The sequence below is a fragment of the Hemitrygon akajei genome, chromosome 3 (assembly GCF_048418815.1).
Source record: "Hemitrygon akajei chromosome 3, sHemAka1.3, whole genome shotgun sequence".
Taxonomy (NCBI): domain Eukaryota; kingdom Metazoa; phylum Chordata; class Chondrichthyes; order Myliobatiformes; family Dasyatidae; genus Hemitrygon; species Hemitrygon akajei.
In genome coordinates, this window is record NC_133126.1 from 120,685,544 (window position 1) to 120,711,284 (window position 25,741).

At 41.9% G+C, this 25,741-nt stretch overlaps 1 protein-coding gene across 1 annotated transcript in view; it reads left to right on the top strand.

Moving 5' to 3' along the window:
- The first annotated feature begins 14,268 nt into the window (after positions 1 to 14,268).
- The window catches only part of LOC140724569 (uncharacterized), a 30,316-nt gene continuing 18,843 nt past the window's right edge, over positions 14,269 to 25,741 (top strand). The window contains exons 1-2 of the mRNA XM_073039002.1: positions 14,269 to 14,295; positions 19,255 to 19,436. Of these exons, the coding sequence (XP_072895103.1) occupies positions 14,269 to 14,295; positions 19,255 to 19,436 (209 nt within the window). The remainder of the gene's footprint in view (positions 14,296 to 19,254; positions 19,437 to 25,741) is intronic.

A 25,741-nucleotide genomic window follows, 5' to 3' on the forward strand; every position in this document is an offset into this window, starting at 1 on the left:
AAGTGTCACTCTTCTCAGAATGAGGTGGGTTATTTTTGCTCACAACCCAGGCTGACACTTTAATCCAGTACTGAGGGCATACCGCAGTTTGAAGTGCTATTTTTGACTGGGACATAATAAATGAGAACTTCACTGTTTGTACAGGGTCCAATAATAGGTTCTCCCTGCATCATGAGAAGCAGCACTGGGTATTCTTCTAAAGCAGGGGTTTCCAACCCGGGGCAGCACAGATCCCTTCCTTAGTGGCACCGATCCATGGCGTAAGGTGGCTGGGAACCCTTTTTCTGATGGCATGGCTATTATTCTGCAGAAATCATCAACACCTTGTGACGCTTTATCCACCATTAGCGGAGTAGTCTGCAGAATTGCTTCAGAGCCCCTGTAAGTGTTTTTGTAAAAGTGTAAAGAAATGAAAGGCAATCCAAGTTCCTTTTCTGAACCTGTCAAAGCATGAATAATGTTCAGATATGACTGTGGCCAATTTGTTAACTTGAACCTAGATGCCTGAGATGCTGTCCCAGTGAAATTTGCATTGATTCTGTTTGATTTGCAATGCAAATTAATTTCTTCATGCTTATACTTTATTATATCTTAAATGAGTATTTTTCATCAATGGAAAAAAACTCTTAATGTATATTTGCTGAATCTTAACATTGTTTTCAAGCTTCATTTTCCAGATTACCTTCAAGTTGTACATGACTCGCCTTTGATCAGCTTCTGGGCATCAGATTCACCGTCACACTGACCCATTTTATTTTTATTCATTTGTTCTATATTAGAAGTATTTCTGCCAGTACAACACATGAAGCTAACTGACTTTTCCCAGCTTCTCCTCCATTTCCTGCCAGCTCCTGTTCCATCACCGTTTGCACTGCCCTCTCGTCCCTACGCACATCTCTATTACCGACATGGTCCTCAAGTCCTTCCTGTTTCATTGAGACCTCCTGACCACTGCTGTTGCTCTTCTTTATGCTTCAGGTTTCCTGGTGTGATTAACACCTTCTGTGTGCTCTTGGTTGGCCTTCCAGTGCCTCTACTTTGCCTCTGACTGAAGCGGCTCTGTGGGCACTGAACATGTCAAACATATCCATTTGTAAGAATGAATGTTATAAACCATTCTCAGTCCCAGTGTTACTTTGACAGTGATGCAGAAAAATACATTAGTTTAGCACAGCATACATAAACAGAACATACAGTAATAAAGCTTCCAAGACATAAGTATTATAGAAGTACAGCACATATAATATTAGGGTACACGGGGACGGAAAAGGCAAACAAGTATTTACAAACAGGAATGAAATACAATTAAAGGAATGCAGAGTGAAGAGCCCAAGATACAAATACAAAAACATCACATACACAGCAATATATCATTGAAAAAACAAAAAAACGTATATGCTGGAGATTTGAAATAATGGAAGTACTCCACAGGCCAGATGGTGACAGAAATGGAGTTAATCTTTCAGCTCAGCCGCACTCATCAGAACTGATAGAGGGCCACGAATCTGAGGGGTTAACCCAGTTTCCCTCTCCACAGGTGCTGTCTGACCTGCTAAGTATTTTAGGCATTTGCTGTTTTTTGTAGATGTATACAGTGAATTACATAGATGACGCGGAATGGAAACAACTGCTCCACGCAGGTGCTTATGATTCCCTGAAGCCTCCATTCACTCTACACTAACAACACTGTTAGTTTCTCTTTCACGAGTTTCTCCAGGTTCCTGTGAAATGCATCAATGGTATTTTCCTCAATGCTGTAGCGAGTTCCACGTTCTCAGGATGAAGAGGATTCTACTGAATTTCCTGCTGGATTAAATATTCACTCCCTAATATTCATTGCCCTTGGTTTGGTCTCCTCAGGTAGAAACCTTGCCTCCACCAAATACTCTGAAAACAGTGGATTCCGATTAATTGAGTCATCGGTTAATTGGGGCAGCCGCTTATTTGGACAACTCTTAAAGAACAAAAAACAATTGAAAAAAATAGCTGGGATTCCCTTTGTTTATTTGGGAAATTATGATGCTTAATTGGGACAGGAGACTAGGGCAAACAGTTTTTAAATAGCTTCAGTTGAGTGTGTGTTCAAAAAGCAGTGAATGTTGGCAAGATACAAGCAGTAAGACAACTCAAAACTGGTTTGCTCACTGCGGTTTCAAGCATTCAGAATTGAAGATGCCAGAGACGACCGGGGGTGAAAATAAAACAATTGCATTACTTCAACAAGCTTGGGACCAGAAAGAATTTGAAGGTATTGACAATCATTTTGAATGTTACAATGAAAATGAAGATTTGAAGGATGCAATCATCAAAAAGATTGTATGAAGGCTGTCCATTATACGTACTCTGAATCTGCATTGATTTTGTTCATTTACAAGTCAATCAAAAGAATATGGCAGCATACACTGAGTAACTATTCCAATAACTATAACTAGAAGGTTATCCATACATAACCATTGGGAAATACAGTTTTATAGTACTGTAGTAGCACTGTTACTTTCTAATTCATTCTATACTTCTCTTAAATGCATAATTTATTAGTTAAGTGGTAGGTTGTTCTTTCTTATATGTTTTTAGCTATTTCCAAGAAACTTCAGCTAATGAGGTCGCCTCTTAATTAGGACAAAATGTTCTGGTCCCGGTGTATCACGATTAACAGGAATCCACTGTAAATACAACAGTAATGGCAAATAAATCTCTAAGCCATGAATATGATCTGAAAGCAGTGCACATAGAGGATAAAAATTAAATATAAATATTTGTAAATAGAAGATAAAGGGTGATGAGTACACATTCAAAACTGAAACAAACATTCAGAGATACATTCTGTAGATGACAGGAAACTAATTAATACGAATGTGCCACTAAATACAACAATATCTGAGAAAATCAAGAGTTTGAAGGTGGGTCTACACTGGGACAGAGATACAAATATATAGGAAAACATTAATCTGCAGGAATATAACTCTATCATTAATAAACTTATATAAGCTTAATTTATTAAAGGCAATACAAGTTCTTTTTGAACCTTTTCAAAGCACGAGTAATATTCCGATTACTGCGGTCAATTTATTAGGTTGGTATTAGTTGCCTGAGATGCTGATCCAGTACCAGTGACCCAGGTTCAATTCCCGCCACTGCCTGTAGGGAGTTTGTACATTCTGCCCATGACTTTGTGGGTTTCCCTCGGGTGCTCCAGTTTCCTCCCACAGTCCAAAGACATGCTAGGTCAATTGGTCATTATAAATTGTCCCGTGATTAGGCTGGGGTTAAATTGGGGGTTTGCTGGGAGGCATGTCTCGATGAGCTGGAAAGGCCTGTGCCGCACTGTATCCCAATAAATAAATAAAACTATACTTTCACATTAAGTAAACAGAATAAAATAATTGTTAAAAAGGACAGAAATGAATTACTTTCTGTCACTAAATGCTAGTTATGTTCCCTCGCACTATCTGGTGCCTGTGAGTCTTATGGCAGGCAAATACGACCTGGGGCTGGGACGCGTCCACATTTAGCACAGCTACTCAAGAGTTGCATTCCATCATCGAAGTGTCCAGTAACAGAACACAAAAGGGCTCAGCACAGAGACACAGCGGATCGAAGGAATATCCCCCTGCAAAGCAGGGCCAGGGAGAAAACAGATCTAGCCTGGGAAACATCAGAATGAAAAGCTGACAAGTGAAGTTATCATTGAATAATGGGTGGCCTTTAAAACAGGGATGCTCCAGCTGCAGTGTGGCCCTGTTCCTGAGAGAGCAAAGGATGAGCGAAGCAAAGATGCAGCTCCCTGAGTAACCTGAAAGGATTTGTTCTGCTAAGGGAGGAGCAAAAGGATGTGTAGCATCTGCATTAATCTTGCATAGTACTGGTACAGGCACGGTGGACAGACTGAATTCCCGTGCTATAACCGTTTTGTAACTTGCTGATACAGCTTATTAACTGTCTACCCTGAGGCTTCTCATCACACTATTCTCACATATTAAGCCACCCCTATACTGCCACAGAAGACCTTATAGTTGATCAAAAGCAGTTGCAACTCCAAATTGTTTAGGCAAATCCTAGGCGGAACTCTGCATTGTAACATTGACTTGTGTCACAAATCCAGTCCAGTTCCAGAAAATGGAACCATTGCCCTTGCACACTCTGGGTCTACAATGAGGATGGTCTCACGTTTGAGTTGATTTTGTTCAACACCAACCAGTGCTGACTCACTTTGTAGGCTTGCTTGCCTATAACAGGGTCAGACTATGCAGTGAATGCACTGTATTGTTCTATGCACTCATGCTTGGCAAGGACTGGGCTAACGGAGCTCAGATTATGCTTTTAACAAGGCCCTAGACAGGTATGAAGTCATCACAAGTGCTGAGTTTTTCATCCTTTGAATTTGATCCTAATCCAGAGTTCACAGGGAGAGGCCCACATGAACTAACGCCTTTCCTCTTTTTGGGTTCTCAGCTATAGTACCTTGAGGGCTTGGCATCATCCTTGGCGGTGCTGTCTGGTAGGCACGGTAACGGCACTCAGTCTCGAGCCTTGGCAGCTGCTTTTTCTGCTACCACATTGGAGGACGATCTTGTTGCTAACCTAATGCAATGGTGAAAGGACACATCATTTCCAAGAAAATATTATTTCCTGTTCACACCAACTCAACATCAACTGTGCCCAGTATCTTTGTTGAGAACGTTCCGATCAGAATATTCAGCACATTTTATACACTGCCTGAACTGGAACTAACAGTTGTGTGACAAGACTTCCTCACCAATTTCATTCGCATGTAGGCAGTGCAGATAACAGCAAACTGGAGCACAGTGTTGGATTGGGAGTGACTGAATGGATTAGACAATAAAAAACAGATGAACTAGAAGTCTCTGGGTTCAATTCTCATTCCAAAGCATTGAGTGTATAAATCTAGGCTGACAATTTTGATAGGATGCTGGAGGTGCCATCTCCTAGACACAACCCTGGAGGCACATAGAGAGCATCCTATCAGGTGCATCACAGCTTTGTAAGGCAGACATCACGAAACCAGCTTCCCCTGATGAAGGGTCTCGGCCTGATACATTTACTCTTCATTTCCCTCCATAGATGCTCCCTGACCTGCTGAGATCCTCCAGAACTTTGTGTCTATTGCTTCCCTCTATTAATTTTGTACAATTAACACTAACCTTTTAAACGGACCTCTTGTATAACAGGGTTAACTCATGGTTACAACCCCGGCACTGTATTTGTCTACCTGCACGACACTTTCTCTGCAACAACAACTCTGCATTCTGCATGGTTTGTTTTTGGCCCCTTTTATACCACCTCGGTGTATCCGTGTAAGGAATGATCTGCCGGGAAGGCATACAAATAGAGCTGCATCTCAGTCGGTGTGACAAAAATAAACCAATCACCAAATACCAAACAAAATTATGGAACCATGACAATCTCTTAGAAATAGAACTTATTCCTTAATTAGTGCCAAATCCATCCATAAAACAACATAACCAAACAAATCCCTGGTTATCCTCACATTTTTGCTTGCGGGAGCTGGCTCTGCGCAGGCATTTCCTATAAGAGATCACATAGCTGATTAAGTGCTTCGGGAAATCGCAAATATAATGACTTGCACAGTATAAAATGCAGTTGTCTGTCTTTAACTAATAGGCATATATTGTTTTGTGAGACCCCACTTCCAACATTTTTGTAGTACCATTGCAGTGGTTCCTAGTGGGTCCTCAGGTGGTTGAAAAGGCCAATCTGCAGACACGAGTAAGTGGTGGCAGTGGCTGATGATTGGGTCTTTTCGTTGTTCATTCTTTCCTTTCTCAGCTGCCCAGCAGAGGTGAGTCTCATGTAGCACTGCTCCCTCTTGAACAGATTTCCTGCAGGTGCATCTATTGAGTGCAATGTCTTCCCACTTTTTAGATGTCATGTTGAATTTGTTCATGCTGATTCTTATGCTATTTTTGAAGCAATTTCTTTGCCCACCGGGGGCTCACTGACCTTCCTTCAACTGGGAGTCAAGTACCTGTTTGAGGAGATGTGAGTTTGGCATCCAAATGTCATGACTTATCTATCGGAGTTGGTGTTGTTTTATTGTGAAGGAGATGCTGTTCCTGTGGCCTCCTCCAGTACACCAGCATTAGTACGTCTGTCCTTCCAGCTGATCCTCAAAACCTTTCATAAGGTTCTTTGGTAGGATTGTTCCAGGGTTTTCAGGTGGCCACTGTAGGAGGTCCATACTCAGATCTAGGAAGATCTGAATGTAGGAAGGACTACTGCTCTGCAGACTAAAAGTTTTGTTTGGGCCTGTATGTCACAGTCTTCAAAGACTCTTTTCCTTAATATTACATGGGCTGCACTAACATTGCTCAGGCGGTGGTTGATCTCTGAGTCGACGTCTGCTTTTGAGGAGAGAATGCAACCAAGGCAGGGAAAGTGAACTATATTTTCAAGGATAAATGACTGGCTTGGTGGTGGCTGAGAAAGGGATTGTGTCTTTTTAATATTTAAACCAAGACCCAGGGCACAATATGTCTTGCAAAGGTATTGGGGATACACTGGAGTTCTCTTTCAGAGTGTGCTGTGATGGCATCGTCATCTGCATAATGATGCTCCATGATAGTGGTTGTGCTGACCTTGTTCTTGGCCTGGAACTGGTTGACAGTGTTTTCCGTTCTGTGCACGATTGGGATTCCCTAAGTCAGGCCTTGGCCAATGAGGTGAAAGATAGATAGATAGATAGATAGACAGATACTTTATTCATCCCCATGGGGAAATTCAACATTTTTTTCCAATGTCCCATACACTTGTTGTAGCAAAAACTCATTACATACAATACTTAACTCAGTAATAATATGATATGATGACAGCAATAAAAATGGCAAATAGGGTGGGTGCAATGAGAAAGTAAGGAGGCATGGGACCCAAGGGGATATTGCATTGTAGATCCAGAACTGGCTTGCCTGCAGAAGGCAACAATTGGTTGTAAATGGGTCATATTCTGCATGGAGATCAGTGACCAGTGGTGTGCCTCAGGGATCTGTTCTGGGACCCCTACTCTTCGTGATTTTTATAAATGACCTGGATGAAGAAGTGGAGGGATGGGTTAGTAAATTTGCTGATGACACAAAGGTTGGGGGTGTTGTGGATAGTGTGGAGGGCTGTCAGGGGTTACAGAGGGACATTGATAGGATGCAAAAATGGGTTGAGAAGTGGCAGATGGAGTTCAACCCAGATAAGAGTGAGGTGGTTCATTTTGGTAGGTCAAATATGATGTTAGAATATAGTATTAATGGTAAGACTCCTGGCAGTGTGGAGGATCAGAGGGATCGTGGGGTCCGAGTCCAAAGGACACTCAAAGCAGCTATGTAGGTTGACTCTGTGGTTAAGAAGGCATACGGTGCATTGGCCTTCATTAATTGTGGGATTGAGTTTAGGAGCCGAGAGGTAATATTGCAGCTGTATTGGACCCTGGTCAGACCCCACTTGGATTACTGTGCTCAGTTCTGTTCTCCTCACTACAGGAAGGATGTGGAAACTATAGAAAGGGTGCAGAGGAGATTTACAAGGATGTTGCCTGAATTGGAGAACATGCCTTATGAGAATAGGTTGAGTGAACTCAGCCTTTTCTCCTTCAAACGACGGAGGATGAGAGGTGACCTGATAGAGGTGTATAAGATGATGAGAGGCATTGATCATGTGGATAGTCAGAGGCTTTTTCCCAGGGATGGAATGGCTAGCACGAGAGGGCACAGTTTTAAGGTGCTTGGAAGTAGGTACAGAGGAGATGTCAGGGTAAGTTTTATTTACACAGAGAGTGGTGAGTGCATGGAATGGGCTGCTGGCAACGGCGGCGGAGGTGGATCCGATAGGGTCTTTTAAGAGACTCCTGGATAGGTACATGGAGCTTAGGAAAAGAGGGCTATGGGTAAACTTAGATAGTTTCTAAGGTAAGGACATGTTTGGCACAGCTTTGTGGGTCGAAGGGCCTGTATTGTGCTGTAGGTTTTCTTTCTATGATGCACCCAATTTGACTCCTGAGTTGCCGGTGAATGGTTCCAATTCAGCGCCAGTATTACTGAGTACTGTGGCTGACATGTCATCACACAGCAGTCTCAGTATTTGTAAGTACTTGTCAGGATAGCCAAGATTTGACAGTATATGCCAGAGAGCTTGACAGATTACTGTATCAAATCTATGAAAGCCAAGTACAAAGGTTGCCTTTATTCACGGCAATTTTCCTGTAATTGGTGTGCTGGGAATATCATGTCTATTGTACCTTTTGGTTTGCACGTGGCCAAGTGGTTAAGGCATTCATCTAGTGATCTGAAGGTTGCTAGTTCGAGCCTTGGCTGAGGCTGCATGTGTGTCCTTGAGCAAGGCACTTATCCACACATTGCTCTGCGACGACACCGGTGCCAAGCTGTATGGGTCCTAATGCCCTTACCTTGGACAACATCGGTGGTGTGGAGAGGGGAGACTTGCAGCTTGGGCAACTGCCGGTCTTCCATAAAAAAAAACTTTGCCCGCCCAGGCCTGCGCCCTGGAAACTCTCCAAGGTGCAAATCCATGGTCTATCGAGACTAACAGAGACCTACTACCTTTTGGTGGGTGGAAACCACATTGTGATTCAGGGAGTACTTCAGATAGCGGATGGAGTCAATTAACAAGGATACATGCATATGTGCAAGCACTTTGTCTGTTGCTGATATGAGGGAGACGCCTCTGTAATTGTCGCAATCTGCCTTGTCTCCATTCTTGAATGTGCTCATTATTAGAGAATCTCTGAGCTCTGAGTTCCTTTTCCCAGACCTTCAGGAGAAAGACATGTGTGTGGTGCAGGTCAGCTGGCCCACCTTCCTTAAGGATCCCATCAGGTCCAATGGCATTGTTGCTCTTCAGACTCCTGATGACATCACAAGCCTCTTTCATACCAGGAGCTTCCCCCATCTTTCCCCTCACAGGTCTCTGGAGGACTTGATTAGTAACCTTTGGTTCAGCAGTGTTGTTACGGTTAAGAAAGAAGACAGCTATCAAGCCCAGCATCCATGGCATTGGGTTTGCCAGCTCGTCAGTCAACTCTCTGAACTTCTCGTGGGGAATCAGTGAATGTCTCACGATGATCCATTTGGCACTTGCCAACAACCAGATAGCAACCATCATCAGTGCTTATGCACCAACTCTGGACTTGCACGAGTATGAAAAAGAGGCCTTCTATGCTTGCCTAGATGTGACAGTATCAAACATCCCCAAGGATGAGGTAATTCTTTTAGGGGTTGGGACTTCATGCTTTGGAAGTGTAGCGTAGGAAAGGAAGGAATTGGTAACTTCAACTTAATTGGAGTACTGCTTCTCTCCACATGTGCTGAGCACGATCTGATCACCAAAACTCTTTTGCATCAGAAAAACAAATTCAAGGCATTGTGGCAGCAGCCCCGATCTGGGCAGTGGCATCTCATTGACTGTGTCATTGTCCGAGTTAGGGATCGGCACGATGTGAATATCACAAAGGCCAGGAATGGCCCCGAAGACAGCTGGACAGATCATTGACTGATCCGCTCCAACAAGCGCCGGGCCGGATCAGGAAGACTGGGTGCAGGTTGAATCCAGGCAGCGGGGTCCAGGCCCCATTGCGTATCAAAGCGACTGAACCCTATGTTTGGATGATGATTTAGGCACTGGGCTGGATTGAAAAGGTCAGGGTGTCAGGGGCCGAGGTTCAGCTTGCTGCTCCATGATGTTTACTCGGCTCTGCACTGAACTAAGGGTCTGTGCACGGACTCTATTTGTGGACTTCAGTTCTGAATGCTATTTGCTTGCTTTTATTGTTTACAAGATTTATTTTTTCCCCCTGTGCATTGGGTGCTTAATAATCTTTTTTCCAAAAATTGGTTTTTTTGTGTTTCTTTGTTCTGTGGCTGCCTGTAAAGCGGTGAATCTGAAGGTTGTATAATGTTTATATACTTCGATAATATATGTACTTTGAACTTTGTACTGTCCTTTTATATTTGACCTCCCAAAGTGCAACACATCACATTTCTCTGTGTTAAACTCCATCTGCCACGTCTCTGCCCACACGTGCTTTGATGACAAATCTACTTTGAACTTTTTGAACTTTGAATCGTGTCCATCAGACTCATGAAAAAGAGAAATGTTCATAAGAAGAGACCAGGCCAAGACTAAAACTCAAGAGCCTGGTTGACACTGCCACCCAAAAGCACCTTCAGGCCTCATTTGGGGAAAACCTCCAACCGGATTATCTGGAAGATATCGAAGAGCATTGGGGTCTGCTTAAGTCCACCACCTTTCATACCTGCAAAAACATCCTTATGGTACAAGTCCAGGAAACATCAGGAATGGTTTGATAATAATGACAGGGAGATAGAACAATTTATCTCCAAGAAACAGAAAGCCTTTTCTGCCTTGGCAGAATGACATTGGCAGCAGAGCCAAAAGAAGACTTTACTCCAGGGCCAAGCCAAATGTCCAGCACCGGGCGAAGGAGCTAAAAACTTCTTGGCGGAGTAAGCAAGCCCTGGAAATGTAGAAAATGGCAGATTCTGGTGACACAAGAGGCTTTCATGGTGCTGCCAAGGCAAGGCAGTCTATGGACCAGCGGTGGGGGGAGTGGAGGGAGGTAGAGAGGTAGAGAGGGGTGGAGAGAGGGGAGGTGGAGGGAGGTTTGGATGAGGAGGTTGGGGGGGGGGGTTGGAGAGGGGGACAGTGGAGGTCCGAGGGTCCAGGGGGGAAGGGCTATAGGGACGGGGGACAGAGAGGACAGGGGGATTAATCAGAATGAGGTTCAAAATCACTGAAGTACCTGAGTGGGAGGTGGAGAGGGAGTTTTGGATTTGACAGAATTTTTTTTATTATTTAGCTTTTATTATTTAGACATACAGCATAGTAACAGGGTCTTCCGGCCTAACTACACCCATGTGACCAATTTCACCAATTGACGAGTATGTCTTCGTACCATCGAAGGAAACCCATACGGTCACAGTGAGAATGTACAAACGGCTTACAGGCAACAGCGGGAATCGTTATTGTTGACCCTTCTCTGCTGTTATTTTCTATTTTTCTTTTACCATCATGACATCCTGTGGTGGGTATTTCTCAGAGATAATGATCATACAAGGTGAAACGTCAGGCATCCCATATTTATCGTTGAAAAGATCAACTCTTCAAGGTGCTAGGTGTTACTACAATAATCTGGGCATTGAATGAAGCAAGTGTTGTGGGCAGATCAGTTCTCACCCAGAAACTGAAAGTGTCTTTTATGGTTTTCTCAAATGGAATCCTAGAAATCTCACCAATAGGTCAACTGCAACACAATGATTTAACAAGATCTTACGTTTCAACACTGAACGCTGGGACATACTGGGTTGACCTTAAAGAGCTGGCATGAATTTATCAGTGTGCTCCCTCCATGCAGACCCCTTATAAATCAATCGCCCAGTTTAAAGTGGGGAAAATTCAGTACAACTAGCTAACCGTAGGATAATGCACCAGCCATCTTGTTATTTTTGCTCTGCCTTCCTGAGCTACTGAACAAGAGAAGTTGTAAAAACTGCTGATGTGGGCAGTGGCCTGATCTGTTATAACAGCTAGTGGAATACTGTGATGTACCATTGAAACAAAGATACAAATTCCATTCACACTTCTATTCCCAAGTGCAAATTTCATTACCAAACACATCTTTAGCCTCAATGCCAATTCGAAACAAATCCATCGAAACAATTTGATTGCTATCCCAACCTTAATGCCAAGTTTACTTCAATCACTATCGCAGCCTAAACCTTAAATCCACCCTAACACCCGAATTCCAGTCCCAAATGTATTTCTATGTGTCCAAACTCCAAATGGTTGGCCTGGTGGTGTAGTGGCATCAGCACCGAACTTCGAGGTGAGTGGTCCTGGGTTTGAATCTCGCCGGCTCCTGCACACTTTCCATCTGTACTGGGTTGAGTGTCGAGCTTGCAACTCGGCTTTGTGGAAAACACACAAAATGCTAAGGTAGCGGCAATGGTTGCCACCTGATGTGCCACAAGGCACAAAGAGGACCAGCTAACTCCAAATGCCATAGCAGCCATTGCTTGAATCTTAGGGTTCCCATAAAATATAGGAGCAGAATTAGGCCATTCGACCCCTCAAGTCTCCTAAAATCCATCTTATATCTCAAATCCACCATGTAGCCATCCCAGCGTCGACTCAAATCTAAAACAAATGTAATCTTATATTAACTAAACGGAACTTACCTTGCGAACCTGTCTCCGGTTTTTTGAGGTTCTGCATAAGTATTTGTTTTGTTTTGTTTAACTGAAATCATATCATCTTTTTCCAACTGTATAAAATCTGCAATTAAGAAGCAAATTAAATGAAATGCCAACTGAGTGAAAGAAATATAAAAACAAGGTTAACGTTACAACTGTTTAGAAAATCCCATGCACAATTTAGAACATGATATTCTCAATGTAATATTATCCATTACAATCACACCTATCATGCATACTGATGACTTGGCATATAAAGGGATTGCCTATGTAGTAATGAGCCATGGAACACATTCAATGTGGGGCACCTATTCAGTCAGGATGTAATACAATCTATATATTGCTCTGAAAATATTGAGTTCTCGCTATGGATCATAAAGCTCTGTGCACCAGCTCCTTTGTCCTCTTAAACCCTATACTTTGAATATCTGTACCACACAGGTTGGTGTAGGGGAGTTTCCTGGAATCCCTGTGCTCTCACAACATTTCGATGGGACTAATGCTGGAACCTGCACCTTTTGTTGTGGATCTCAAGTACAATAACAATGTAACATGAGCAACCAAATGCAGCCTCGGGGTGCTCAGATCAACTGGCCAACATACAAATGTATATACATACAAATAAAAGAGAAAAAAGATATATATAGTGAGGTAGTGTTCTTGGGTTCAATATCCATTCAAAAACCTAATGGCAGAGGGGAAGAAGCTGTTCCTGAATCATTGAGTGTGCCTCTTCAGGCTCCTGTACCTCCTCCCTGAAGGTAGCAATGAGATATTTGTGAATATCTTTGGTGACATACCAAATCTCCTCAAGCTCCTAATGAAATATAGTCACTGTTGTGCCTTCTTTGTAACTGCATCTATACGTTGGGCCCAGGATAGATCCTCAGAGATGTTGTCACCCAGGAACTTGAAAGTGCTCACTCTTTCCACCTCTAATGTCTTGATGAAGACCATGTGTTCCCTCGGCTTACCCTTTCCTGAGTCCACAATCAATTCTTTGGTGGGACTGATGCTGAGTGAAAGGTCGTTGCTGCGACACCACTCAACCAGCTGATCTACCTCACTCCTGTACACCTTCTCATCATTTGAGATGCCGTCAGCAATAGCAGTGTCATCAGAAAATGGCACTTGAGCTGTGCCTAGCCACACAGTTACAAGTGTAAAGACAGCAGAGCAGTGGGCTAAGCACTCTTCCTTGACGGGTCATCTGTGTTGATTATCAGCAAGGTAGAGATATTATTACCAATCTGCATAGACTGGGGTCTTCCAGTCAGGCCCAGGTTTTTGACTAGATCTGTGGAATGATTGTGTTAAACCAGCTAGTTAATGTTGAAGTGTAGACCACTTCTGAAAGAATTAGCTCTCTCTTTCAGCTAATATCACCTGGACCTAAACTCTCCAACCAATGGAAGTTTATTGTTTCCATTTATCCCATCAACTCCACTCATATTGCCAGCAGCACCAAAGGAGTCACTGGTTTTGTCCTCTGTAGGTTAGCACACCTTGAAACATGCACAGTTAAAAGGCATGCTTGAGGTCAGACACTGGTGCACCTGAATGTTCACTGATTACCATCGAGCACAGTGACACAACACTGGCTTACTACAGCCAGGGTGAGGGAACAATTTCCATTTGGTCCTTCAGCCTTATACCCTGGAGGACTGGTGTGTGGATGGTGATCACCTGCATGAGATCACTGTTGGTTCAAAAGGTCAGTGCACATGACGCTTAAAAACTCACTTTACATTTACGATGTCATATTTTGATGCGTTTCTTGATTTACTTCTACATTTTAAATATTTATTTTGTAATTATTGAAATCCACCTGAATAGCTTTTAAATGTTTAACCATTATACAGAGTTAAAAATCCTTTGACAATGGCAATTAGTAGTGTGGATGAAGAGGTAAAGATCTAGGATCCAATGATTGAGCCTGGCTTGCTGCTCAGACCCCATCCATTTCATGGACCCCTGTTGTAGAGGATCAGCTTGAAGTGGCCACCATTTCTAGAAGATGGCTGCCCTGGTAGAGACCATGGCAGTGAGTCCAGGGAGAAGGCCTGCTTGATTTAGCCCAATACTTTGAAAACTTTTACTGTCATCCTCAAAAGTGACAGTAATCTCACCCTGCAAGTGGAATCCATGTATCATTCTGCAACGTTCACGCTGCACTCCTTCCAAAGCCCAGAAATTCTCACCGAACCCCAAGACTAATTAGGAGTTTGTGTAGATTTAAATTAATGATGGCCCCCTTTGTAAAAGTCCTGGAGTATGTAATATGTTTTAACATGTATATCCATGACATTTTACAGGACCGTCTCTTTATGTTACCACTCTTTCTATTTTTTTAATTGATTTTTAATGCATTTTCTCCAACACTACAAATAAAAAAAACCCAAACCAAAATAAAAAATTAATACAGTGCAAAATAAACATACAATAATAATATAATACAAAAAAGATAATTGAGAAAGCACCCAAATTGAAGTCATGTAAAGTTAGTATCCTCCCCAAGTCCCACAACAAAAAAAAACTCCAAACCAACCACAACAAAATATAGCGGATATAAATCAGGACATTCAAACCCCCAAAACTGTAAATACACTTGAAAACAGAAGATAATAATGCCTACTACCAAAAAAAAAGAGCTGAAAGTAAGGGATTGAAAAAAAAACCTTAATTAAGAGGAAAGTTATGAAAGTACTCAATAAAAGGTCCCCAGACCTTATGAAACTTTATATCCGAATTAAGAATTGAATAATGAATTTTTTCAAGGTCTAAACAGGACATAATATCATTAAGCCATTGAGCATGCGTGGGCGGGACAACATCTCTCCATCTAAGGAGGATTAGATGTCTAGCCAGGAGAGAAGCAAAAGATAATATTCGACACTTAGTCGAACTCAACCGTATATCTGTCTCACCCAAAAAACCAAACAGAGCAATTAAAGGGTTAGGTTCTAAGTGGTGATTCAGAATACAGGATAAAGTTATAAAAACATCTTTCCAAAATTTCTCTAAACTAGGACAGGACCAGTACATATGAATAAGAGAAGCCTCGCCCCTTTTGCATTTATCACAAAGAGGACTAATATTAGGGTAAAATCGAGATAATTTAGATTTGGACATACGGGCTCTATGAACAATCTTAAACTGTAAAAGGAAATGGCGAGCACAAAGAGAGGTTGAATTAACCGATTTGAGAATCAAGTCCCAAATCTCATCAGATAAAGAGATATTTAAATCATGCTCCCAAGCCATTCTAATTTTATCCACAGGGGCACGCCGTAAGAATGCTGATTTATCACAAATAAATGATATTAAACCTTTACCCAGTGGATTAATAGAAAGAAAGAAATCCATAACATTTTTCTCGGGCATTCCAGGGAAGTTAGGAATTAAAGGATTGATAAAGTGTCTAATTTGGAGATATCTAAAAAAATGGGCATTAGGCAGATTGAACTTAGCAGAGAGCTGTTGAAAGGATGCGAAGCGATTATCGATAAAAAGATCTTCAAAATGTCTACTGCCCTTCCTATACCAATCATAGAATGTTGAGTCATACATAGTAGGTAAAAAAAGATGATTATGTAAGATAGGACTAGAAAGGGAAAAACCATAAAAACCATAAAATTTCCTAAACTGGGCCCATATTCGCAAAGTGTGTCTGACAAGAGGATTAACAATTAGTCTAGACAAACTACTAGGGAGTGCAGAGCTAAGAAGTGCAGAAATAGATAAATCTTTAGTGGAATTCAACTCCATTGCCACCCAATTAGGGCTCTCGGGTTGGCTATGAAAAAAAGACCAAAAGGCAGTGCAACGTATGTTAGCTGCCCAGTAATATAAATGAAAGTTAGATAAGGCCATGCCACCCTCTTTTTTAGATTTTTGAAGATAAACTTTATTAATTCTAGAATGCTTATTCTTCCACAGATATGACAAAACAATAGTCTAAGGAATCAAAAAAGTTTTAGGAATAAAAATTGGGATAGATTGAAATAAATATAAAAATTTAGGGAGAACATACATTTTAACAACATGAATACGACCTACCAAGGACATAGATAGAGGTGACCACTGTGACAGACTCTGTTTTGTAGTATATAAAAGATTAGCAAAATTTTCACAAAAAAGATCTTTAAACTTCCTTGTAACTGTAATCCCAAGGTAAGTAAATTGATTATGAACTACTTTAAAGGGGAGGTCACGAAATGCTAATACTTGTGCTTCTTTATTAATCGAGAAAAGTTCACTCTTATGTAAATTAAGTTTATAGCCAGAAAACTGGCTAAATTGATCAAGAAGTGAAAACATTGGAGGTAAGGACGTGGACAGATTTGAAAGAAAAAGTAATAGATCATCAGCATAAAGAGAACCATTATGCTCAAAACCCCCCTCCAGATCCCGGTCAGTTCAGGACAGCTTCAGAATGTTATCGCCAGAGGTTCTATAGCCAAATCAAAGAGAAAGGGACTTAAAGGGCATCCTTGACGGGTGCCACGTTTGAGGTTAAATAGCTGAAAATTAGTCAAAACAGAGGCGGTAGGACACAGATACAGCAATTTGATCCAAGAGATAAAACTTTGACCAAAGTCAAATTTTTCTAAAACTGCAAAGAGGTAGTTCCACTCTATACGATCAAATGCTTTCTCCGCATCAAGAGAAATAACGCATTCAGGAATCCCAGTTGAAGGTGAATATAAAATATTAAATAAACGCCGAATGTTAAAAAAAGGAAGACGGTTTTTAAAAAAACCAGTTTGATCATCAGAAATAATAGAGGGAATAACAGTTTCTAATCTATGAGCCAAAACTTTGGCCAAGATTTTAACATCAACATTAAGCAAAGAAATCGGCCTTTACGAGAAGCACTCTGTTGGGTCTTTACCCTTTTTTAATAAAAGAATAACAGATGCCTCATTAAAAGAGGGTGGCAATTTACCATAATTAAACGAGTCAGATAGTACTGAGAGTAACTGAGGAGAAAGGAGTGAAGAGAACGATTTATAAAACTCTACGGGGAACCCATCAGGTCCAGGAGATTTTCCTGAAGACAATGCAGAAATTGCAAAAGATATTTCTTCTGATGATATAGGCTCATTCAGTTTTTCTTTAAAATCAGATGAAAGTGAAGGAATATTCAGATTATTTAAGAAAAGATCAACAGAAATATTCTCATTCAGAGATTCAGAGGAATAAAGCCAAGAGTAAAAATTTTTAAATACGTCATTGATTTCTAAGTGATCCGATGTAAAATCCCCATTCTCCTTCTGGATCTTTGTAATATGTTGTTTAGCTTTAGAACGCCTCAGCTGATTAACCAGAAATTTACCAGATTTGTCACCATGAATATAAAAGCGACTCTTACTTTCAAGAAGTTGGTGTTCAACAGGTTGAGTAGACAGAAGATCAAATTTAGTTTGAAGTTCTACACGCTTCTTGTATAATTCAGGATTATTAGTTTGAGCATACAATTGATCTAATTCTTTAATCTGATTAATTAGGTCTAATCGATCTATACGGGACTTTCTATTAAGATTTGCTGTATAAGAGATTATTTGACCCCTCAAATATGCTTTCATGGCATCCCAGACATTCTGGGATGACATTTCAGATGATGTATTAGTGTTAAAATTAAAAGTTATCCGATCCTTAATAAATTTTAGAAAGTTATCATCCGATAATAAAGTCGAATTAAAACGCCAGTGTTTATTCCTCTGAGGGAGACCAGGAAAGTTTAAAGACAAAGTAATTGGGGCATGGTCAGAAATCAGTATACTCTGATAATCACAAGAATAGACAAATGAAATAAGTTGATTATCAAGTAAAAAATAGTCAATTCTAGTAAAGGTATGGTGAACATGTGAAAAAAAAGAATAAGCTCTCTCAGTAGGATGAAGAAAATGCCATATATCTGAGATACCATAATTAGAAAGAAAAGAGTGAATGGCTAAAGCAGACTTAGTCGGTGATCTAGTAACAGAGGACGATCGATCCAAATTAGGATCTAACCAATAATTAAAATCGTCAACCAGTATAAGAGAATATGAATTTAAATCTGGTAGTGAGGAGAAAAAACATTCAAAAAAATTAATATCATCAAAATTGGGAGCATACAGGTTTGCTAGTACAACTTCAGTATTATATAATTTACCAGAAACAATAATAAAATGGCCATTTGTATCAGATATCTTATTATGGAGTTCAAAAGGAATATTTGAATTAATAAGGATAGAACCCCTCCCCCCTAGCTTTGGCGGCAAAGGATGAATGAAAATGTTGACCCACCCACTTTGACAAAAGCCGAGAATTATCAAAACTACGAATATGAGTTTCCTGAAGGAAAGCAATGTCAGCTTTGAGTTGTTTAATATGAGAGAAGACCTTCCTTCTTTTAACAGGATGATTCAATCCCTTCACATTCCAGCTCACAAATTTAAGTGTATTAACCATTATCAATAGCTAGTGCATAGAAGGTAGTAGGCATATAAAAAATCAAACAGTACAATAACAGTCTGGGAGCAAAAATGTAAACATAAATCAGTAGAATCAGGACACAGACATGACCTGAATAACAAGGGAAAACAAAAAAAACAGTGAGTAGTGTTGGAACTGGAGAACCCACCCCACCCTCGCAACCCAAAACTAGATGGCTACCCAAAAAAGCAGCTAGCTCTACGAAAAATATTAACCCAAAAATGACTTCCAGTTCCGTATCGTTGACAAAGGTTCCGTATACACAATATAGCAAATAATAGCTAATTTATGCACTAGAGAGCAAAATTACAAATAGGAACAACTTCATCAGAAAAGGTATAAAACTTATATTAAAAAAATCAGAAAAAAAACTAACCTACCCGCGAGAAACTATGAAAAATTGAAAGAAAAAAAAAATAAAAAGGGGGGGAAGGGGGAAATTATAAATTTAAAGAGAGTACTTATCAGCCGTAAAAGCATAAAATAATTGGCTGTGGATGGGAACCCAAAATTGCACGAGGAACATAAATCCTGTGAGCCCTTTCTAGCTCAGGTGGAGTCGGAAGAAATTCTTTCCCGAAAATCTCACAGAGAAAAGAAGAGAAAAATTCAACGGAAGAGCCCTTTTCGGTGGCCTCCGGCAAACCGAGAATTCACAGATTGCAGCGTCTGCTCCGATTTTCGAGATCCACCATTTTGGAAGTAAGTTTACTGTTCTCCTCCGCTAGGTTGGAGCAGAAAGTTTCGAGATGTTGAACACGGTGTTCTAAATCTTCAGAGGTTAGGAATATGCGAGATAAATGTTCAGCATGGTCATCCACTCTGGCATTAATCTGATCCAATTTTGATTCCAGCTGATTGATAGAAGTTCTCAATTCAGTCTTGATATCCGTTAAAGTATCTTGTCGATGTTGTTCCAAAATAGCGAGAATCTCAGCCGACAGAGCCGTGGAAGTTTCTTTTTTCTCGATTTTAGTACCTTTTGTAGCCATTATGAGATAGGTGTATTCGCAGGCAGATAAAAGAAAACTAATAAAATAACAAACTAAGGTTTAAAAAGGGAGACACATAGTGCAAAGATAGGAAATATAACGGAGCAAAAGTTTGAAGCGAGTAAACAATCGCCATCTTACCAGAAGTCTTCACTCTTTCTATTTTATCATCATACAAACAGTTCTCAATTCTATCCCCTTTAGGTCCAAAATTGCTGATCTCAAATTTTCCTACATTACATTGGATTTACCACCATTTTCTTATTCAAAAAATAGGGATTTTTCACGTTACGTTGCCATTATCATACTTTACGTCCACAACATATCTGCAGCCCTTGGATTCAGAGAGGACCTCTGCTCCTAATCATTGTCCTAATAAATAATGTAGTCTGGATATTGTCCGAAAGAGGATCAAACCCAGCAGTTGGGCCTAACCTGATTATTGAATAACCTACTCTCTCCTTAGCATTATGGGGGCAGCCATTAGGACCATCACAGGGGCTGCTGAGCGAGCCTCCAGATGACTAACGATCAAGAGGTGTGACCCGTGGACCAACGCAGCTGGGACACAAGCCAGAGCCTGATCAACCCTGGCTGGGTGGCCTGGGTGAGAGTGTCTGACATCGAAGCATCCGAAACACCTGATGACCCCGGGTCACATCCCTCTTGTGTCCCAGCATACACCCTCGGATGTACCTCAGCATCAAAGCAGGCCTCAACTCCTCCTTTAGAATCAGCATCAGTACTCCAGGCCTGTGCCAATCCCAGCCCAGCACCTTCTATTATATGCATGGAGCACAGCGATAAAGAAAGAATGCCTTCCTACCATACAAAGTACCTGCTTGTGTTTGAAGATCGGTGGTTGTAATGTTACATGATATAACAGAATATTTTATGTCTATAATTGAGAAATAAGACAATCAGTACAAGGAGTCCACACTACAGATTGTGTTGAATTTTGTTTAACTTCACCTCTATTCTTCTCTGAGTTGATATTATTTCCACGTCCATAATCCATACCACTCAGCACTGTGGCTCCTTTTGATAGCAAACTCTACTCCACCAGCCTCCGGGTTGTTTCTCCTGAATTATTTACTAGATTATTACCATTTACTTAGAGCTATCAGCTTAATGGTCTCGAGTTTTAAACTCTCCCACATGCAGTAATTTTGTTACCTCTATCTTTTTCTACTTTTAACAGGCTGTATTGGGTAACATCATTCCTCTTTAGATTTACAGAAAAAGGCTGTAATTATTATACTCTTGAAGTTCTGGTAAATATCATTTACACCTTCTCCAGTGCCTTTATCGCCCCTCGTAATAAACTCAGGAGGTTCTGCAGATGCTGGAAATCTTGAGCAATACACACAAAATGCTTGAGGAACTCAACAAAATCAGGCAGCATCTGTGGAGGGAAATAAACCGACGACGTTTTGGTCCAGGATCCTGCATCAGGACTGGGAAGGAAGGGAGAGGAAGCTAGAATGAAAAAGTAGGGGAGGGGAAAGGAGTACAAGCTGATGTGAAATCAGGTGATTGGAGACGGGGGAACAAAGTGAGAAGCTAGGAGTGATAACCAGAAAAAGTAAAGGCTGAAGGAGGAATCTGAAAAGAGAGGAAAGTGGACCAGGAGAAAAGGAAGGAGGAGGGGTATCAGAGGCAAGTGATGGGCAGGTGAGGAGAAGAGAAGGGTAAGAGGGAAGCCAGAATGGGGAATGGAAAAAGAGATAAGGGGGAGGAGCCCAAGACTGGCTAAAAGATCTCAGCCCAAAAGATTGACATTTTATTCCCCTCTACAGGCGCTGCCTGACATACTGAGTCCCCTCAGCACTTTGGGTGTGTTGGTAAGGAGTTCCAAACCCTGTCCATCGATGGTCCCTTGGGCAGACCCAGCTCTCCACTTGGAGTTAGACCACCCTCCCTGTCCCAATATATCAACCACTGAAAATTACCGTAAGTCTTCTCTCGCTGTTTCCCCTCTGACATGATCAGTTTATAGGAGCCGCTGAACTTCCCTGTCTCCTCTCCACAGTGTTCCAACGGGACCTTGAACGTTATCTCATTGGAGCCGGCTTGCAGAGCAATGCATCCCTCACCTGGGTAAAAAAACACAGGGTAAATCCCCAGGGTTAAATGCAGCAGAGTGGGATGGAAGATTCACTTTGGGGAGATTGCAAGGGAGTGGCTCTTTCAAAGGAGCAAGAATATGTGATAGATCAAATGGCCTCGTTCTATGCTGTACAGTTATACAAGACCTGAGCAATTTGCACAAATCATATCAATGATTGCTATTTGTATTGATAATCAACAAGGAGGCCACCCAGTCCACCTTGCAAATGATCTAATATTCATTTCACTCCCTTGCTCCTCCCCCTGCACTTCTAAGATGCATTTACCCAATTCCTCTCTGAAACCTCCTTTTCCATCTCCCTGCTCCACTCTTTGTTCCAAGTTGTTGTGAGGAGGAGGTTTCCCTTCTCTTTTCATTTAAATATTGGATCTTTGGATGCACATATATACCTGTCTGGACACCCCCCCCCCCCCCCCTGTTGTCTGCTCCTGTGGCTCCTCCCACTGACCCCGGTATAAAGGTGATTGAGGCCTGAGCCCTGCCCTCAGTCTCCAGGATGTAGCATGGTGGTCAATTGCTGCTTGTTCTTTCTTCCAGTCAATAAAAGCCGATATCTCGCCTCACGTCTCAGAGAGTTATTGATGGTGCATTACCCAGCCATCACTCAACCGGTACAAAGCACGGCATTTGTGTGTCCATCCATCTTCATCCACTCTCTCTCTTTTGTTCCCCTCACAACTAAATACACTGCTTTGGATACTTCTGGGTGGATGGGGGGTGGGGTGATCTACCAGGGGGGAGGTTCATCAACCAGAGTCCTGGAACTGAATCTTACCTGAGGCTCTGAAAGGAAGGGGGAGGGGGAAGAGGACTGCAGTAGTAATAGAGGATTGCCCAGTTAGAGGAGCAGACAGCAGATTCTGTGGACGTGAAAGGGACAACTGGATGGTAGGTTGCCTGTCAAGTACCAAGGGCAGGGACTTCTTAGATCAAGTCAACGGCTTTCTAAAGGGGGGAGAGTTCCCCAGAAATCACAGTATATATCGGAACCACATAGGAAGGAAAAGGGATGAGGTCCTGAAGAGAGAATATGGGGAGTTAGGTAGAAAGTTGAAAAGCAGGGCCTCAAGGGTAGTAATCTCTGGATTGCTGCCTGTGCCACGTGCCAGTGAGGATAAGAATAGGATGATCTGGTAGATGAATGAGTGGCTGAGGAATTGGTGCAGTGGGGGTCACTGGATCACTGGATCACTGGGACCTCTTCTGGGGAAGGTTTGGCCTGTACAAAAAGGACCCATTTCACCTGAACTCAAGGGGCACTAATACCCTTGAGGGCAGGTTTGCAAGAGCAGTTGGGGTGGGTTTAAACTAATTTGGCAGGGGGATGGGAACTGAAGTGATAGGACTGAGGATGGGGCAGTTGTATTACAAGTAGATGCAGTGTGTAGTGAGACTGTGAGAAAGGCAGATGACAGGGCAAAATTATAGTCAGAGGGACAGGTCGATGGGAGTACATTGTTTAAATGGTTCGACACAGACTAGATGGGCCAAAGGGCCTATTGCTGTGCTGTACTTTTCTATGAATCTATGAGCTAAAGTGTAACGTGAGGGTAAAATCGAAAAGGATGATGAATACAGGACTGAAGGTATCTTATCTGAATGCATGCAGTATATGGAATAAGTTAGCAGTTAGAGTTTCACAGGTATGAATTTGCGGGCATCACTGAGCCATGGCTGAAAGAAAGTCATGATTGGGAATTTAACATCCAAGGATGTATTTTGTATCAAAAGGACAGGCAGGTAGGCGGGGAGTGGGGGGTGACTCTGTTGGTAAAAAAAAATGAAATCAAATCCTTAGAAAGAGGTGACATAGGATCCGAAGATGATGAATCCTTGTGGGTAGAGTAAAGGAACTACCAGGGTAAAAAGACCCTGATGGGAGTTATATACAGGTCTCTGAACGATAGCCAAGATGTGGGATATAAATTACAACAGGAGATAGAAAAGGCATGTAAAAAGGACAATGTTATGATAGTCATGGGAAATTTCAATATACAGGTAGTTTGGGAAAATCAGGTTGGTGCTGGATCCCAACAGAGAATAATTTGTGGAATGCCTTTTTAGAGCAGCTTGTAGTTGAGCCCACTAGGGAAAACGCAATTCTGCATTGGGTGTTGTGTAATGAACCAGACTTGATTAGGGAGCTTAAGGTAAGGAACCCTTAGAAAGCAGTGATCATATTAAGACAGAATTCGTCAGGCAGTTTGAGAGGGAGAAGATGAAGTCCTATGTATCAGTATCTCAGTGGAGGAAAGGAAATTACAGAGGCATGAGAGAGGAGCTGGCCAAAGTTGATTGGAAGGGGACACTGACAGGGATGATGGCAGGACAAAAATGGTTGGATTTCTGGAAGCAAATCAGAAAGCGCAAGATAGACACATCCCAAAGAAGTATCCTAAAGAGAGGGTGATGCAACCGTGGCTGACAAGGGAAATCAAAAAACAACATAAAGGAAACATAATATTGCAAAAATTAGTGCAAATTTAAAATATAATAGTTAGAGCCTATGATATAAAAGAGATACATAAAGTTGTTTTAGATATATAAAGAGGAAAAGAAAGGTGAGATTGGATATCAAACTGCAGGAAAACAACACTGTAAAGGTAGTAACTGGAGACAAAGAAATGGCAAATGAACTTAAAAAGTATTACGTGTCAGTCTTCACTGTGGTAGATACTAGCTGTATGCCAGAAATTTGAGAGTGTCAGAGAGCAGAAGCGAGTGCAGTTGCTATTACTAAAGAGCAGGGAAGCTGTAAGGTCTGAAGGTAGATAAGTCATTTGGACCAGATGGACTACACCCCATAGTTCTGAAAGTGATAACTGAAGAGATTTTGGAGCAAAACAACATGGGGTTTGGGTAAAAACCTGTCATTGGGAGTGCTCTTACCTTCTAAGCAGCTGGAGTGGAACTCAATGAAGAACTTGGTCTTAGATTTTGTTTTCAGAGTGGCTTCGCAGTGGAGGAAGTTGATAGTGCCCGCTGAGTCAGCATTGTTTGGGTCTGAGAAGTAACGTGACAAGTTAGTGTGGTATCAGTTATTAACATCACTCAGTCACTCCAACACTACTATCATTGCTCTGTGATTGGCCTTTTCTAAATGGACAGAGGCAGAGCATTAATGTTTATCTCTCCCTCTTAACACTCCCCTCCATCAGTTCACCCTCTGCTGTCTGTCCCCACACCCTGTCATCGGCCATCTATCTTCTGTAATTATCTCCTCGATGGTGGGTGGGCAGTTTTAACAACCCGTTGTAGTGTCTCCCTGTCTGCCACAGTGCAATTTCCGTACCATGCAGTGATGACCATTTTAGGATGCTCTGTACTGCGTTTCTGTGGAAGGACGTGATGTGCACAGTACAGCTCTCTTCAGTTTTCTCAGAAAGAGGTGCTGGTAGGCTTTTCTGACTGCGTAAGATGTGTTCAGGACCATGAGAGATTGTGTGTGATGTGCACTCCCGGGAGTTTGAAACCGCTTGCAGTTTCCACTGCTCTGTCGCCGATGTAAGGAGGGGTGTTAGTGGTGCGAGTTCTCCAGAATTTGATAACCATCTCCTTTGTCTTGTTGACATTGAGGAAGAGGTTATTTGCCCAGCACCAGACCTCGAGCTCTTCCACCTCCTCCCTGTAGGCCACCTCATCGTTGTTGGTGATGAGCCCCAGCACTGTGTCATCGGCGAACTTGACAATGTGATTACTCAGGTGTTTGGCTGTGCAGTTGTGGTGAACTACATATACCTGTCTGGACACACCCCCTGCTGACTGCTCCTGTGGCTCCTCCCACAGACCCCGGTATAAAGGTGATGGAGGTCTGAGCCCGGCCTCTCAGTCTCCAGGATGTAGCATGCTGGTCACTCACTGCTTGTTCCTTCTTCCAGTCAATA